Genomic DNA, 13,216 nt, shown 5'->3' with positions numbered 1-13,216 from the left:
GAGCATGTACAGCAGAGGGAAGCTGTAAGATATGAAGTGCTGTAAGATTTTGCAGGAAAACAAAACTGCACTGACTTTAAACTTAATAATAAAACACAGTGGATCAACACCAGCAGATGACAGACATGTCTCTTTATCCAAACCATCACTGATCATCAGTCCATTTTACATTTGATTTAAAGGAAATCAAGAGAGCAGAGTCTGGAAGAAGAGTGGAGAGATACACAGTCCAAACTGCTCGAGGTCTAGTGTGAAGTTTCCACCAATCAGTGATGGTTTAGAGGAGAGACATGTCTCAACATCTGCTGGTGTTGATCCACTGTGTTTTATTATCACTGAGCGTTAGATGCTTCCAGGTAGCTGTGCCATTAAAACAGCAATCTGCCAATGTCAGATCTCACCTGATTGGTTTATTTAACGTTACACCCAAAACACACCCATGATTAACTAAGAGAATTAGTACATTTCGAGCAACGCAAGGTGTACTTTTCCCATCGTTACGATAGCAAAGACACACTGTCACACAGCCTAAACCAAGCTACATGGTGCACCTATGACAGCTCGCCTATATATTACTAAAATAGGGCCCCATGTGTGTTTATTAATGCATATTTGGAAAATACATGGACAAATACATTCTAAAACTTAGAAATTTTGTTTTGTATAGTCATAAGTAAAATGTGCAGGTTTGCTGTAGGTTAAACCTGGACTTCATACCGGAGCAGTAGGGTGGCGAGCCACTCCAGCGCCCATCCTCCTGGCACTGCCGCGTGCTGTTGCCCACCACCGTGCGGCCCTGGCTGCAGGAGTAGTGCACCAGGGCTCCATTGGTGAACTTCCTGCCCGTCAGAACAGCGAAGGGCGGTGTGCCCGGATCACCACAAGAAATGACTACAGGAGAAGCAATGAAGAGATAGAAGGTCATCAGAACAGTAACAGAGCAGCTTAATTACTTTATAAAATAGTAATAATAAGCTCTGTATACTTGACCCAGCATCTCTTTAACAACACATCTACAAAACAGCACTGAGATAAAATCTTCTTACTATCAACGGAAATTAATATAAAAAGAGTTTATTTTAGTTCATTGAAAAACTTAAGGCAATTGATTTCCTCAAATAACAATTTAAGTAAAATTCAACTTATCCAGGCTTACAGCGTAGCAGTGTATCATCATCATCATCATCATCATCATCATCATCATCATCATCATCATCATCATCATCATCATCATCATCTTCATCATATTATAATTATTATTAGTAGTAGTACTTTAGCATTAGTACACTATAGCTGGATAATTAGCATAATTATTCCTGTTTAACTAGGTTTATTTTATCAAATTAAATAAATAAAATCAGCTTTAATTGGTTTTCTTTAGGAAATCAAAATAAAGCAAAATTAAAAATGAACATTAATTCAAATCTGAAAATGAAAAACAATTATTACTGTTATTATTACTATCACTATTACTACTACTATTACTGCTACTATAACTATCACTATTACTACTACTATTACTACTACTATAACTATCACTATTACTACTACTATTACTACTACTATAACTATCACTACTACTACTACTACTATTACTTCTACTACTACTACTATCACTACTATTACTATTACTGTCACTACTACTATTACTACTACTATTACTATCACTACTACTATCACTACTACTATTACTACTACTACTACTATTGATATCACTAGCATTACTACTATTACTATTTCTACTACTATACTACTGCTACCACTTTTACTACTATTACTACTACTACTACTATTACTATCACTACTACTATTACAACTAAATATCACTACTACTACTATCACTATTAGTACTACTACTACTACTACTGTTACTACTACTACTACCATTACTATCACTATTATTATTATTATTATTATTATTATTATTATTATTATTATTAGTACTATTACTATTACTACTTCTACTATTACTAGCACTTCTACTACTACTACTACAACTACTACTAGTACTATTACTACTACTATTAATAATAATAATAATAATAATAATAATGTCTGATTTGATTTTGGAAGCTTCAGTCAGTATAAGGTGATTCTCTCTGTGTCAGTCAGAGACTGTAATGCTGATTGTAATTGTTTAATTACAGTCGCAGCATTTTAAACACAACCTTCTCTCTGTCAGATAAAGTCAGGTAATCTCCTGTGGGCCGAGGCGTTACGCGTCTGGGTGGCTGAGCGGAGGCGGCGGCGGCGGAGGCGTTACTCACAAAGGCACTTAGGAAGCGATCTGTCCCACAAGCCGTTTGACTGACAGGTGAGCACCGACGAGCCGAGCAGATAGAAGCCCCTCTTGCAGTGGAACATCACGCTGTGCGTGTAGCTGAAGCTCTCGGGATAGCGCTGCGCAGAATGACGAACAGCGTTCTCCACGAAGCCCGGATCAGAGCAGTTCACCACTAGCAGGAGAAGAGGAAACACAAGGAGCACAAACAGAGCAGAGGCTTAACATCTGGAGCAGGCAGAAGATGCTGAGCAGCAGGAACCATCTCTGGAGCAATTTCAATCAACCCCATCCTCGACTTTTTGTTTTGAAGAGGAGGATTGGACAGTGATTCCTTCTGTTTCTGACTCCTCTACAGATCACTCACCTGCTCTCAGCGGCGTCAGAGCTCCTTCAGCATATTCTCACAAATACGCCACATTTATACAGAGATTTTTTTACACGTATGTTGTTTTAGGAGAACAACATTTGATTAGATGTAGAAATGCATTTGTTTTACTCTATTACTCTATTTTAATACTGTTACAGTGACAATTTCCCCCCAAAAAATGCGGTAACACTTTCATTAACATTTTTTTAACTAATGATCAGTAGCTGTTAACAAAGCATTAGTTTCATCAGAATTTGAATATTAACAAATGCTCACACATGACACTTATTTATCAGCATGGATATTTATATTAAAAATGTAAGCAAATCATTAGCTCATCAAAATTTTAACATTAATAAATCGCTAGTATATGCAAATTTTAAACCAGGCAAATGTTTATCAATTGCAGTTCATTCTGCCAATGCGTTTATTAATATTTACAAATGTGATAGTAACTTTTATGTTTCTAAAAATGTGAAAAATACCAGTTATTAATCATTAGTTAATGGTATATTAATGAAAGTTATTATAAAGTGTTACCAAACATGCTACTTATGGTTAAGGTCAGGACTGAGCAAGTGCTGCCAATTTTAAAGCTTTATAACTGATCTGAAGCCTGCAAAGCATGTAATACATTCTGGTTTATCTCAGTTACTAATGTAACTAGAAAAAAAAAGAGTTAACATGAACAGTGTAAACTATTCTACTCTAGGAAAACAAATTTTGGGTCCTATCTTACACCCTACGCAAGGCCTGCGTGTCGTGATGCTCATGGCTATCTTACACCACCCCACCAACAGTCTATTTTCACACCTTCTACCTGTGTCGTTTAAATATAAGATTTTGCAGAAAACACAGGTGCTCCACTGACTGAATACAACCTATACAGCTGTGAACAATCAGACGTTTATTGCTATCTTGGCAACGCAGGTGTGCCTCACAATCTCAATGCATGTACAGTACATCCCCACAAAGTTACATATACACATGAACACGCAGGGGTGCACAAACCCAACTTTTACATCAACAATAAACAGGATATTAAACAACATAAATAACATTGCTGTTGCTGTACATGAGCTGCTGGAGCTCCTTCACAGTGTGAATATGGAAATATACTGTATATTTCTAAACTCTGATGCTATTTTAAGGCGTGGAAATAGACCATTCACATGGTGTAAGACAGGAATGAGCATGAATTCATTTTAATTAATTCATTTTAATGTGCTTTAAAATCTGTGGTTATGTCTCATAGAACTACATAGCACTGGTGCAGGCTACTTTTTTTAATTTATTTTGAATTATTTGAGTTAAAATTTTGTGACTGTAAAATATGAGTAACAGCAATTGTGCTTGAACTATGAATAAAATATGGCATATTTAACTTCATGACCTTTTGAAACAAGGTAAGCTTCTAGTCACTTAGCTATTCACAGTAATAAATACTGTATATATGTGTTCAAAAACTATGTGTGGCTAAACTTCTGCGTGCCAAAGCAAATGATCTTTCCTCCATGTTATATTTTATTTATTTCATTTTATATAACACTTCAGAAAAGCCAATATTTTTTCTTTCCAGGAGGATTCTGTAAGCATAAAGGCTTTAAGGCATATAAATACAAACAGCATCACTACAGTGTCAGAATTAACTAAAAGTAGAGGGTGTAGAGCCGCCGTACTGTCAGAACTAACTAAGACTCAAACACGCACAGCTGGCTTTCTGAAGATTTCTGCTGACAACTGTGAAACACTGCAGAATTAAGTCAACAGCAGAGGAGAATATCTCCTGCTTTTACTTTTGGTCCAATTATCTCCCAAAACCCCAGACCTTCCATCATGAAGCAACAACCAGTGCGCCGCAAACTCGTACATTCTCCCGGCTATCTGAGGCCGTCAGCATGTATTTATTCACATATATATCCGTCTCAGGGGAGCAGGACACCGGCCACTCGGCTCCTCGCTTAGTTCTGTGGACGTGAGCTGGAAGAGAATCAGTACAGAAATAATATAATCCGGGTTAGCACCCGAACATCCCTTTCAGACAGCTTCCTCTTACAGCGTCCACAGTTAATCCTGTTGGATGTGGTTGGTTGGTCCTTCTTGGTGGTATGCTAAGCTGACATCACCCTGGATACCGTGGCTCTTGATGCATCACAAAGACTTGCTGTCTTGGTCACAGATGCTCCAGCAAGACGTGCACCAACAATTTGTCCTCTTTTGAACTCTGGTATGTCTCCCATAATGTTATAGTGTGCATTGCAATATTTAGAGCAGAACTGTGCTCTTACCCTGCTAATTAAACCTTCACACTCTTACTGCTCTTACTGGTGCAATAATGTGTAATTAATGAAGATTGGCCACCAGGCTGCTCCAATTTAGCCATGAAACCTCCCACACTAAAATGAGACAGGTGTTTCAGTTTCATTGTCCAACCCCTGTGTGGAGTAAAATACAGAATACTTTTTTTGCTTATACTTTTTATACAAATAAATCATTTGAGTTCAAACAATGTATGGGTTTACAGATTGTGCAGGGTGTACGATAGAGCCCTATATCTCCTAAATAAATGATAAATAAGGAAGCAATAGGTCACTTTTGCACAAAAAAAAAACTTTTTTTTTTCACCCCTTGCACCACTCAGGAGCTCACACCTTGCCAGACGTGCAATCAAGCGTGACAGTCTGTACTTCGACTCGTTTTTAAAAGCAGAACAAAGGTGACTGGGAAGTTGCTGTCCCTGCCGTGCCAAGTTGGCTGAGTGCAGTAGTTGTGTTGACATTTGGCTCATTCATCGTGCCTTCACCAGCAGAAGAAATGGATGGAGGACTGAAGCCATGCCCAAGCGGAACAAAACAGATTGCAGCCGCCTTGCTGACAGCTGCCAGTGCCTGGTGATCAATTAAGCCCCTTAGGAAAGAGGAGGGAGGGGCGTGGGCAGTAATCGCGTATAAAGGAACACCTGTTACTGCAGTTTCTAATAGAGATACAATATGAGAATCTATCTATTAATCTATGGCAGTGTGAGTCTGAATAAAACTTGGTAACACTTTACTTGGATGGTCCATTTAATGGCCTCGTTGATGCTCAACTGACATTCGACTAACATTTTAACTGAATGTCTATTTGACATCAAAATCACTTTTATGCACATGTATTTTTGTACTTATATGATACCTACTTAAATGTAAATGATTGGTATTTAGTATTTGTGCACTATATCTCATTCCCTTGAGATGGGAAACTTCATGACTTAGGATTTTCTGATCTGCTGGTGTTTAACCCTTCTATTACGTTTGGGGTCAATTCAATTTATGTTCTGGTTGAATATAGCATGTGACATAAACGTAAATAAAAATGTTATTATTATTATTATTATTATTATTATTATTATTATTATTATTATTATTATTATTATTATTATTATTATTATCATTATTATTATTATTATTATTATTATTATTATTATTATTATACAATTTTCTGTAGCAACATAAAAAATGTAGTAAACATGAAGGAAAAACTGAGTTTTTATTTTTATTATTATTATTTTATAATAATTGTGTGTAGTTTAAAATTGCTGGGGACAAACTGACCCCAAATATAAAAAAAAATGGTAAAATGGTAAAAAAAAAAAAAACAGGTAACATTCAGCAAGTGACATAAGTTTGAGTAAAACTTTTATTATTATTATATAATAGTTTTCTGTAGTTTAAAATTACTGCGGACAATTTGACCCAAAACATAAAAGATGTTAGTAAATTTAAAGGTAAAATTGAGTTGTTATTATTATTGAGGTAAATTTGTATTATTATATAATTTTTTTGTTGTTTAAAATTGCTGAGTAATTCCTGAGTAAAACTTTTATTATTATATAATCATTTTCTGTAGTTCTCAATTGCTGGGGTCAAAGGTAACAGGAGGGTTAAAAATGTAATTTATTCACTTCTTGCTCACACCTGCCCTGGATCACTATATATATATATATATATATATATATATATATATATATATATATATATATATAACTTAGACTTGACTGATGTAGGTAGGTAGTTATAATATGTTAGTATCGGGGTATGAGTATGAGTATGAGTACATTAGTAAGGTATCAGGCCCTGATACTGATATCATTATCAATATTCATGCATCCCTGTAAATAATTAAATAAATACCAAAACAATTGAATTAAAAAAATAAAAGAATGGCATTGTTATTGCTATAGTTTGTAATTTTCTGTAGCATTTTTTTTTTCAGTTTGTCAGCATTCCCCTCTTGCTGTTCTCTACAGCCAGGAGGGAATATGTCCATCTTATATACAGCATGTTGACACCTTGTGAATTCTCGGGGGATACGCTGCTCTGACTGTGTGTCTTTGCAGAATCGAAATGATGTGCTTCCAGGCAGCCTTTACAACATAAAAGCCTGCTGGGATTGGCTAAAAAAAAGAAGAGAGAGATTTTAGTGTAGAGTGTAGCTTTAAAAAAGAGACTTCTTCCTGGTGATATTAAAGCCTGCATGCTTTACAAAGCTGCATAATTAGCTTAAGGAAGTTCCTGAAACAGGAACTAGGGCTTTAGGGTGGAACAAAGAAGCAATAAAATTTCAATAAAGTTTAAGTGACAGATTAATATTTATTATTCACATTCATTTCAGTAGAACAGCACCCTATTGTGGAATTCAAAGGGAAAGAATGAACGCAGCTGGAAGAATGGAGCCATAAATAATAGTAAATAATAAATATTTCTCATATTATAGATATGAGGAAAAATATCAGGTAGAAGATTAAATTGTATAAGAGTAAAATGATAATATTACATAAACAAGAGTGGAGAAATATATGCTATAATGCTATAATTGGATCTTTTTTTAATTGATTTTTCTCGTCTCAGCTCTGAATGTGACTCTTGGCAAAGCGTAGAGTCCCAAGAAAAAGGGAAAATGTTTGATAGGAATGATAGCGGCGAATATTATATAAAAATTATTTCAAATTAACACATTTCTCTGGAATAGAGAATAGAATTAAGGTTAAAGTTAGGATATATGACTCAAAGACTCCACCCATCCCCAGCATGGACTGTTCACACTTCTGCCCTCAGGCCGGAGGTACAGAAGTGTAAAATGCAAGACCACCAGGTTAAAGAACAGTTTCTTCCCCACGGCCATCAGACTCTTGAACACACCTAAGGAATGACCCTGCCTTCAGACTCTAAACACACCTCAGGTATAACCCTGCGATCAGACTCTTGAATACAACTCAGGAATAACCCTGCACTTTACTTCAACATGTTTACATTGCAGCCGTCACTTTACTGTTAATCTTTTTTTAATATATATAGTTAATGTCCATAACTGCATTATTTCGCACTTGCACTTTTTTTATACATTTCTTTGCTTAAGTAACCTTTATTTTTTTATGTCTTTGACAATTAGTTTAATATTTATAACCTTATTGTATTTTTTTGCACTTTTTCTATCTTCTATTTGGCATTCTTGGCGAAGAGCAAAGAAAGAATTTCATTGTACACTGAAACCCGTTTCTGTACTGTACATATGACAATAAACTCTTTGAATCTTTGAATCCTTGAATCTTTGGTTACATTCAACAGATAAACATTTTTATTTACATAAGAATTTAGTTGCATTTAATGGATATTTAGTTGAATGTTTTAAAGTCAAATAAAGAAACTAGCAATATAATAAATATATATCATATTATAGATATGAGAAAAAAATGATAATGATAATATTACAAAATCAAGGGTGGCAAATATCCGCTATAATTGGCTCTTTTTTTATAATTTTATTTCTAATTTTCTCTCATTTGTCTCCCAATTTATTTGGCTGATCATCCTACATCTTCAGCTGCTACTCTGTAGCTGTATATCCCTCATCAATAGTGATGCTCCAACTGCTGATAGCTGTAGCATTGCCGAGTTGCATCACATCACAGCGCTAACGCTTGGAGGAGGAAAGCGCAGCGACGCGGTTCTGATACATCAGCTCACAGATGCACTGCCTTAAGCTGATTGATCTACATCACCCTAGGAGTGATGAGGGGAAAGAAGAGCACCATCTACTGTACTATACCCACCCAGAGAGAGAGCAAGACAGACCAACTGTGCTCTCTCTCTCTCTCAGGGCTCTGGCAGCTGATGGCAAGCTGAGAGATCCTGAGGACTTGCATCCTCTATAATAATTGGCACTTATCACTTATCTAATGGAGAATCTCAGCTCTGAATGTGACTCTCTGCAAAGCAGAAAAAGGCGAAAAAGGGGGAAATGTTTAATAGGAATGACAGCGACGAATATTATTTCGAAATTAATTCAAATTAACACATTTCTCTCTGGACTAAATCCAGGAATGGGTTGGAGCATGTGTGCGGCAGTGCCAAAGAGTTGTTGCCAAACGCGAATGTCAACCCTTTCATCTAGAAAGTAAGACACACTTCAGACTAAAAAAGCTACAGGCGAGGCTTCAGTCCCTGGATGATGTTTTGTTTTTACGAGACGAGTGCTGTGAAGTGCGTACCTGGGAACGCTCGGCGCTGGTTCTACAGAGTTTTAAAGCAGAGCTGGGCATATCTCGCCCCGGCAGGTAGGCAGATACATCCCTGTTCGCTGTTATGGCTCAACTCCATCTGACGACCATCTATAATCTCGTATGCACCCATCGGTTGTAATTAACTTTTACGTCAAGATGCACGCCATTAATTCTGATTCGTGTCAGAACGCTGGTCGCGGGTGCGTTTAAATTTCAACCAACATGTCTGTCCTCGCCGAGAATTAAAGGAAATTACGGGAACATTACAGAAGCGTTGCTTATTGTCATTCGACTGCAGCTTGGGACTGATCGCATGCACCGCGCCCTGCCAATCAACCCCTCTTTGGAAGCTACGGAGGTAATCAGACGTTGTTTTCATCTCGGGCGTGTTCAGAGTCCTGGAAAAGCCCTTGGGGGGCTCAGTGGTTGGTTCAGAAGTTGCGTGTGCAGAAGCTTCTTACCCTTGCAAACAGGCAGAGGATTGCTCCACTGGCCGTTCATGCGGCACTGAGCCCGAGACGTGCCGTGCAGGACGTAGCCCGAGCTGCATGTGAAGTTCACCACGTCGTTCAGATTGAACTCGCTGCCATTCGTTCGCCCGTTGGAGGGGTTTCCAGGATGCCCGCAGGTAATGGCTGTAAAAGAAGTGAAAGAAGACGAGACAGTGATGGTTGTGCAATGGTTTTAAAGCAATGATGAGCACTGATTTTGCATGCAAATGTAGTTTCAACTATACAGTCCCCTCCAAAAGTATTGTAACACTGAGGTTAATCCCTATCCCATTATTTCTGCTGTGAACTAAAAATATTTGGATTCTAGCCTTTCCATCACATTGGTAAAGGTTTTTCATCTTTTTCTCATCAGTCCATAATTACACCACAGGCCTGGACTTCCTTCACTGACAAAAAAAGATACATTAAATTTACTAAAAAAAAATAAATAAATTGCAACTTTCTGCATTTGCTTTTTGTACGTAAATTTTATTTCAGATAATATTAGTATACTATTAAGTATTATATTAGTATAATATTTAGTATACTAAAAAGAAGGTATTGCAAGCCATCCATGTGTTGAGACATGTGTGTTTGAGATATGTGTGTTTTAACTAAAAATAATTTACATTTCAGGAACTATATTATATTATAATATACTATAATATATAAGTAGAATTTACTAAAAGAAAGGATTGACTGAAGTTCAGTTCACTTATTTACTCTATGTAACTCTATTTAAGTCTTGAAACTGAGTTGAAGTTACTTACATTTACATTAAATTAAGTTTACTTAAAAAAAAGTATTTTTAAGTGAACTGAACTTCAGTCAATCCTTTCTTTTAGTAAACTTTACTTAATTTCTGTGTACAATATTACTTAATTACAATTACTTAATTTATACAATATTACTCAAATAATTTATGATACATAATATAATATAATATAATATATTCCTGAAATGTAAATATTTTAGTTTAAACACACATATTACACTGTCTCAACACACGGACGGCATGTGATACATTCTTTTTAGTTTACTAAAAATAAATCTTTGAGATTATGTAAATATTTGAATGTGTGCTTTAACTAAAATTATATATATATATATATAACAATATTTGACACATTTAGTAATTGTAATTAGGTAATATTGTATGCAGAAATTAAGTAAAGTTTGAGTGAAGTTCAGTTCACTTATTTACTCTCTATTTTAACTCTATTTTAGTCTTGAAACAGAGTTGAAGTTCCTTAAATTTACATGAAATTAAATTTACTTAAAAAAAAAGAAAAAGCAAATACAGAAAGTTGCGAAACTTTTTTAAAGTAAATTTTACGCATATTTTTTTTTTTTTTTCAGTGTACAGAACTTTTTCACAAAGGGAAAGGAAAGCAGAAGGTTATTATTAAAGCTGGAAGACACTTACGGACACAGACAGGAGCCTGGCCCGACCACCTGTGGTCCTGCTGGCAGATGCGCACCGAGGTTCCGATGAGGCGAAATCCCAGGTTGCACTGATACACCACCGTATCTCTGTAGCTGGAGCCGTCGCCGCTGATGTGGCCGTTAGTGATGGGATCGGGCGAGTCGCAGTGGCCGGCTAGGACAAAAATAACCAGAAACACAGAGTGGAGTTACAAGCCTGCATCATTAACGGCAGTCTGCAGGAAACATGAGCAGTACGTGATGAGATAATGTGATCTGAGACGGCGTTTGGCCGAGAGCCGTGTTAACCGGCGTCTGGCCGAGGAAGACAGCGGCCCTGTTTTCTGTGGTTGACATTTTGATGAAACGTCGTCGGTGCTGTTTGGTGAAGCAGCGGGTAATGCAGCTAAGGGTCAGGGAGTGAGCTCTTCTAACAGCCATGCATTTCAGTTCATCCGCCTCGCTCTGCTTGCTTAGGGATTCCAGTGTGTTTATAGCCTCCGTGACTCTGCCGAGCGGGAGGAGAGGGCGGCGGATTACACACTGCAGACGGTGCGTTAGATGTCTGCTGTGTCTTACGGCGCTCACGGTCTAATAATAAATCACTCAGAGCCACAATCTGCTGTTTGCAAAGCCAAGCGTTTGTGGCAAACTTTTCACATATTGCCAGAGATCTTCAAAAAGGCACAGCTTATAGATACACAGCCCAAAAAACGTTGAATTGCACCTTTTTACTGTTCGATTAGGAGCTAAAAAAACACAAGCAACAGATCTAATACTCTAAACAGTGTCCCAAACTTTAGATTCATCTCTATATTAAGCATTCTCTGGGGACTGTACAAACAAAACACTGAACATACATACAAAAAGAAGTATATTGGCCACTTTTACACAGCCTTCCCCTCAAAACAACTTTACAACTTACATACAGGACTTTAACTTTCAATGAAAGTCAGTGTAAAAAGAGTTTATTTCAGCTCATTTTTTAAAAAGAATTTCTTTCAGGCCTTTGTCAGAAAATATTGGCACGGTTTAAGAGAAAAAAAAATGAACAAAAGTGGAAAATAATTGTAGAAAACTAACTACTAAAAAAAAAGCTAAAAATTAAAAATGAGCAAACCCGATCTAAAGCTTAAACTAATTGAAGGGGAATAAGTTAAAATAAATAAAACTTAAACTGTAGCTAAAAAAAATGTTCTAAAAGTATTAGACCTTTAGTCTCACCTTCTCCAATATATTTCAAATAACTTATTTCAGTCTGTCATCAAGAAATCTCTGCACAGTATAAAAGACAGCTTGTGTGTTCAAAATCTAAACAAAAAAAAATATTCATTTCAAATTTTTATCCCTTTTTCTTGCCAATTTTCAAGGCCAATTAAACATGTATCTCCACACCAGCTTCTTAACTCTTTTAATGAAAAAAAAAAAAGTCAATGTAAAGAGAGTTTATTTTAGCTATTTTAGAAATTTCAAAGAATTACTTTTGGTTCTTCGTCAAGAAATCTTCACACAGTGTGAGAGACAGTTTTTGTGCTCAAAATATGTACCAAACTAAAAATTAACCAAAGTTGAAAAATAATAGTGGAAAACTAACCATAAACCAATAAAAAAAAATAAAAATAAAAACGAACAAAATCCCACTCTAAAACGTTTTTTTTTTTTTTTTTTTTTTTTTTGTGACCAACAATTCCTTTTCCTTCGTTTTTTGGTTTTATCGTGGTATCTCTTCATGGATCCATCCTATAAACCCTCTTGCAGTTGCAACTTGAGCTGTTGGACATTGAAGAAATTAAGATTCTCTCTATTGAGGGTGCACTAATTATTGGTGCACCCTTCTTGTATGACATGAAGGTCACTTTACTCCTTCTTTACCTGGGATTAACGCCAAAGCTCAATGCCATTTCCTATCCCTACACTGCTCGAGAGATGAAGGCCTTTCGCACAATTCCATTTTTCTGGAACGGGGAGCAAAGGTTGCTTTACCTTTGGCCACTCTGTGCTTTTACGTATCCACCCAGAGTGAAGCTACCAAGAGCTTCAGGGAAACCAATCAGCTCTTCATGTCTTGCGCTGCCCATCCCAGAGGGTCACGCGACTCATCTTCTCAT

At 36.5% G+C, this 13,216-nt stretch overlaps 1 protein-coding gene across 2 annotated transcripts in view; it reads right to left on the bottom strand.

Annotated features, from left to right (window-relative positions):
• LOC103026874 (CUB and sushi domain-containing protein 1) overlaps nt 1–13,216 on the bottom strand; it is a 602,854-nt gene that overhangs the window by 36,348 nt on the left and 553,290 nt on the right. For both annotated transcript variants that reach the window (XM_049481560.1, XM_049481561.1), the window contains exons 53-56: nt 11,110–11,283; nt 9,654–9,827; nt 2,268–2,456; nt 718–891 (exon numbers count right to left, since the gene is read on the bottom strand). In XM_049481560.1, coding sequence (XP_049337517.1) covers nt 718–891; nt 2,268–2,456; nt 9,654–9,827; nt 11,110–11,283 — 711 coding nt within the window. The remainder of the gene's footprint in view (nt 1–717; nt 892–2,267; nt 2,457–9,653; nt 9,828–11,109; nt 11,284–13,216) is intronic.

This window comes from Astyanax mexicanus, chromosome 7, assembly GCF_023375975.1.
Source record: "Astyanax mexicanus isolate ESR-SI-001 chromosome 7, AstMex3_surface, whole genome shotgun sequence".
NCBI classification, from domain to species: domain Eukaryota; kingdom Metazoa; phylum Chordata; class Actinopteri; order Characiformes; family Acestrorhamphidae; genus Astyanax; species Astyanax mexicanus.
Note: the sequence above shows the minus strand (reverse complement) of the source record. Positions and strands in the feature narration are given on the sequence as shown.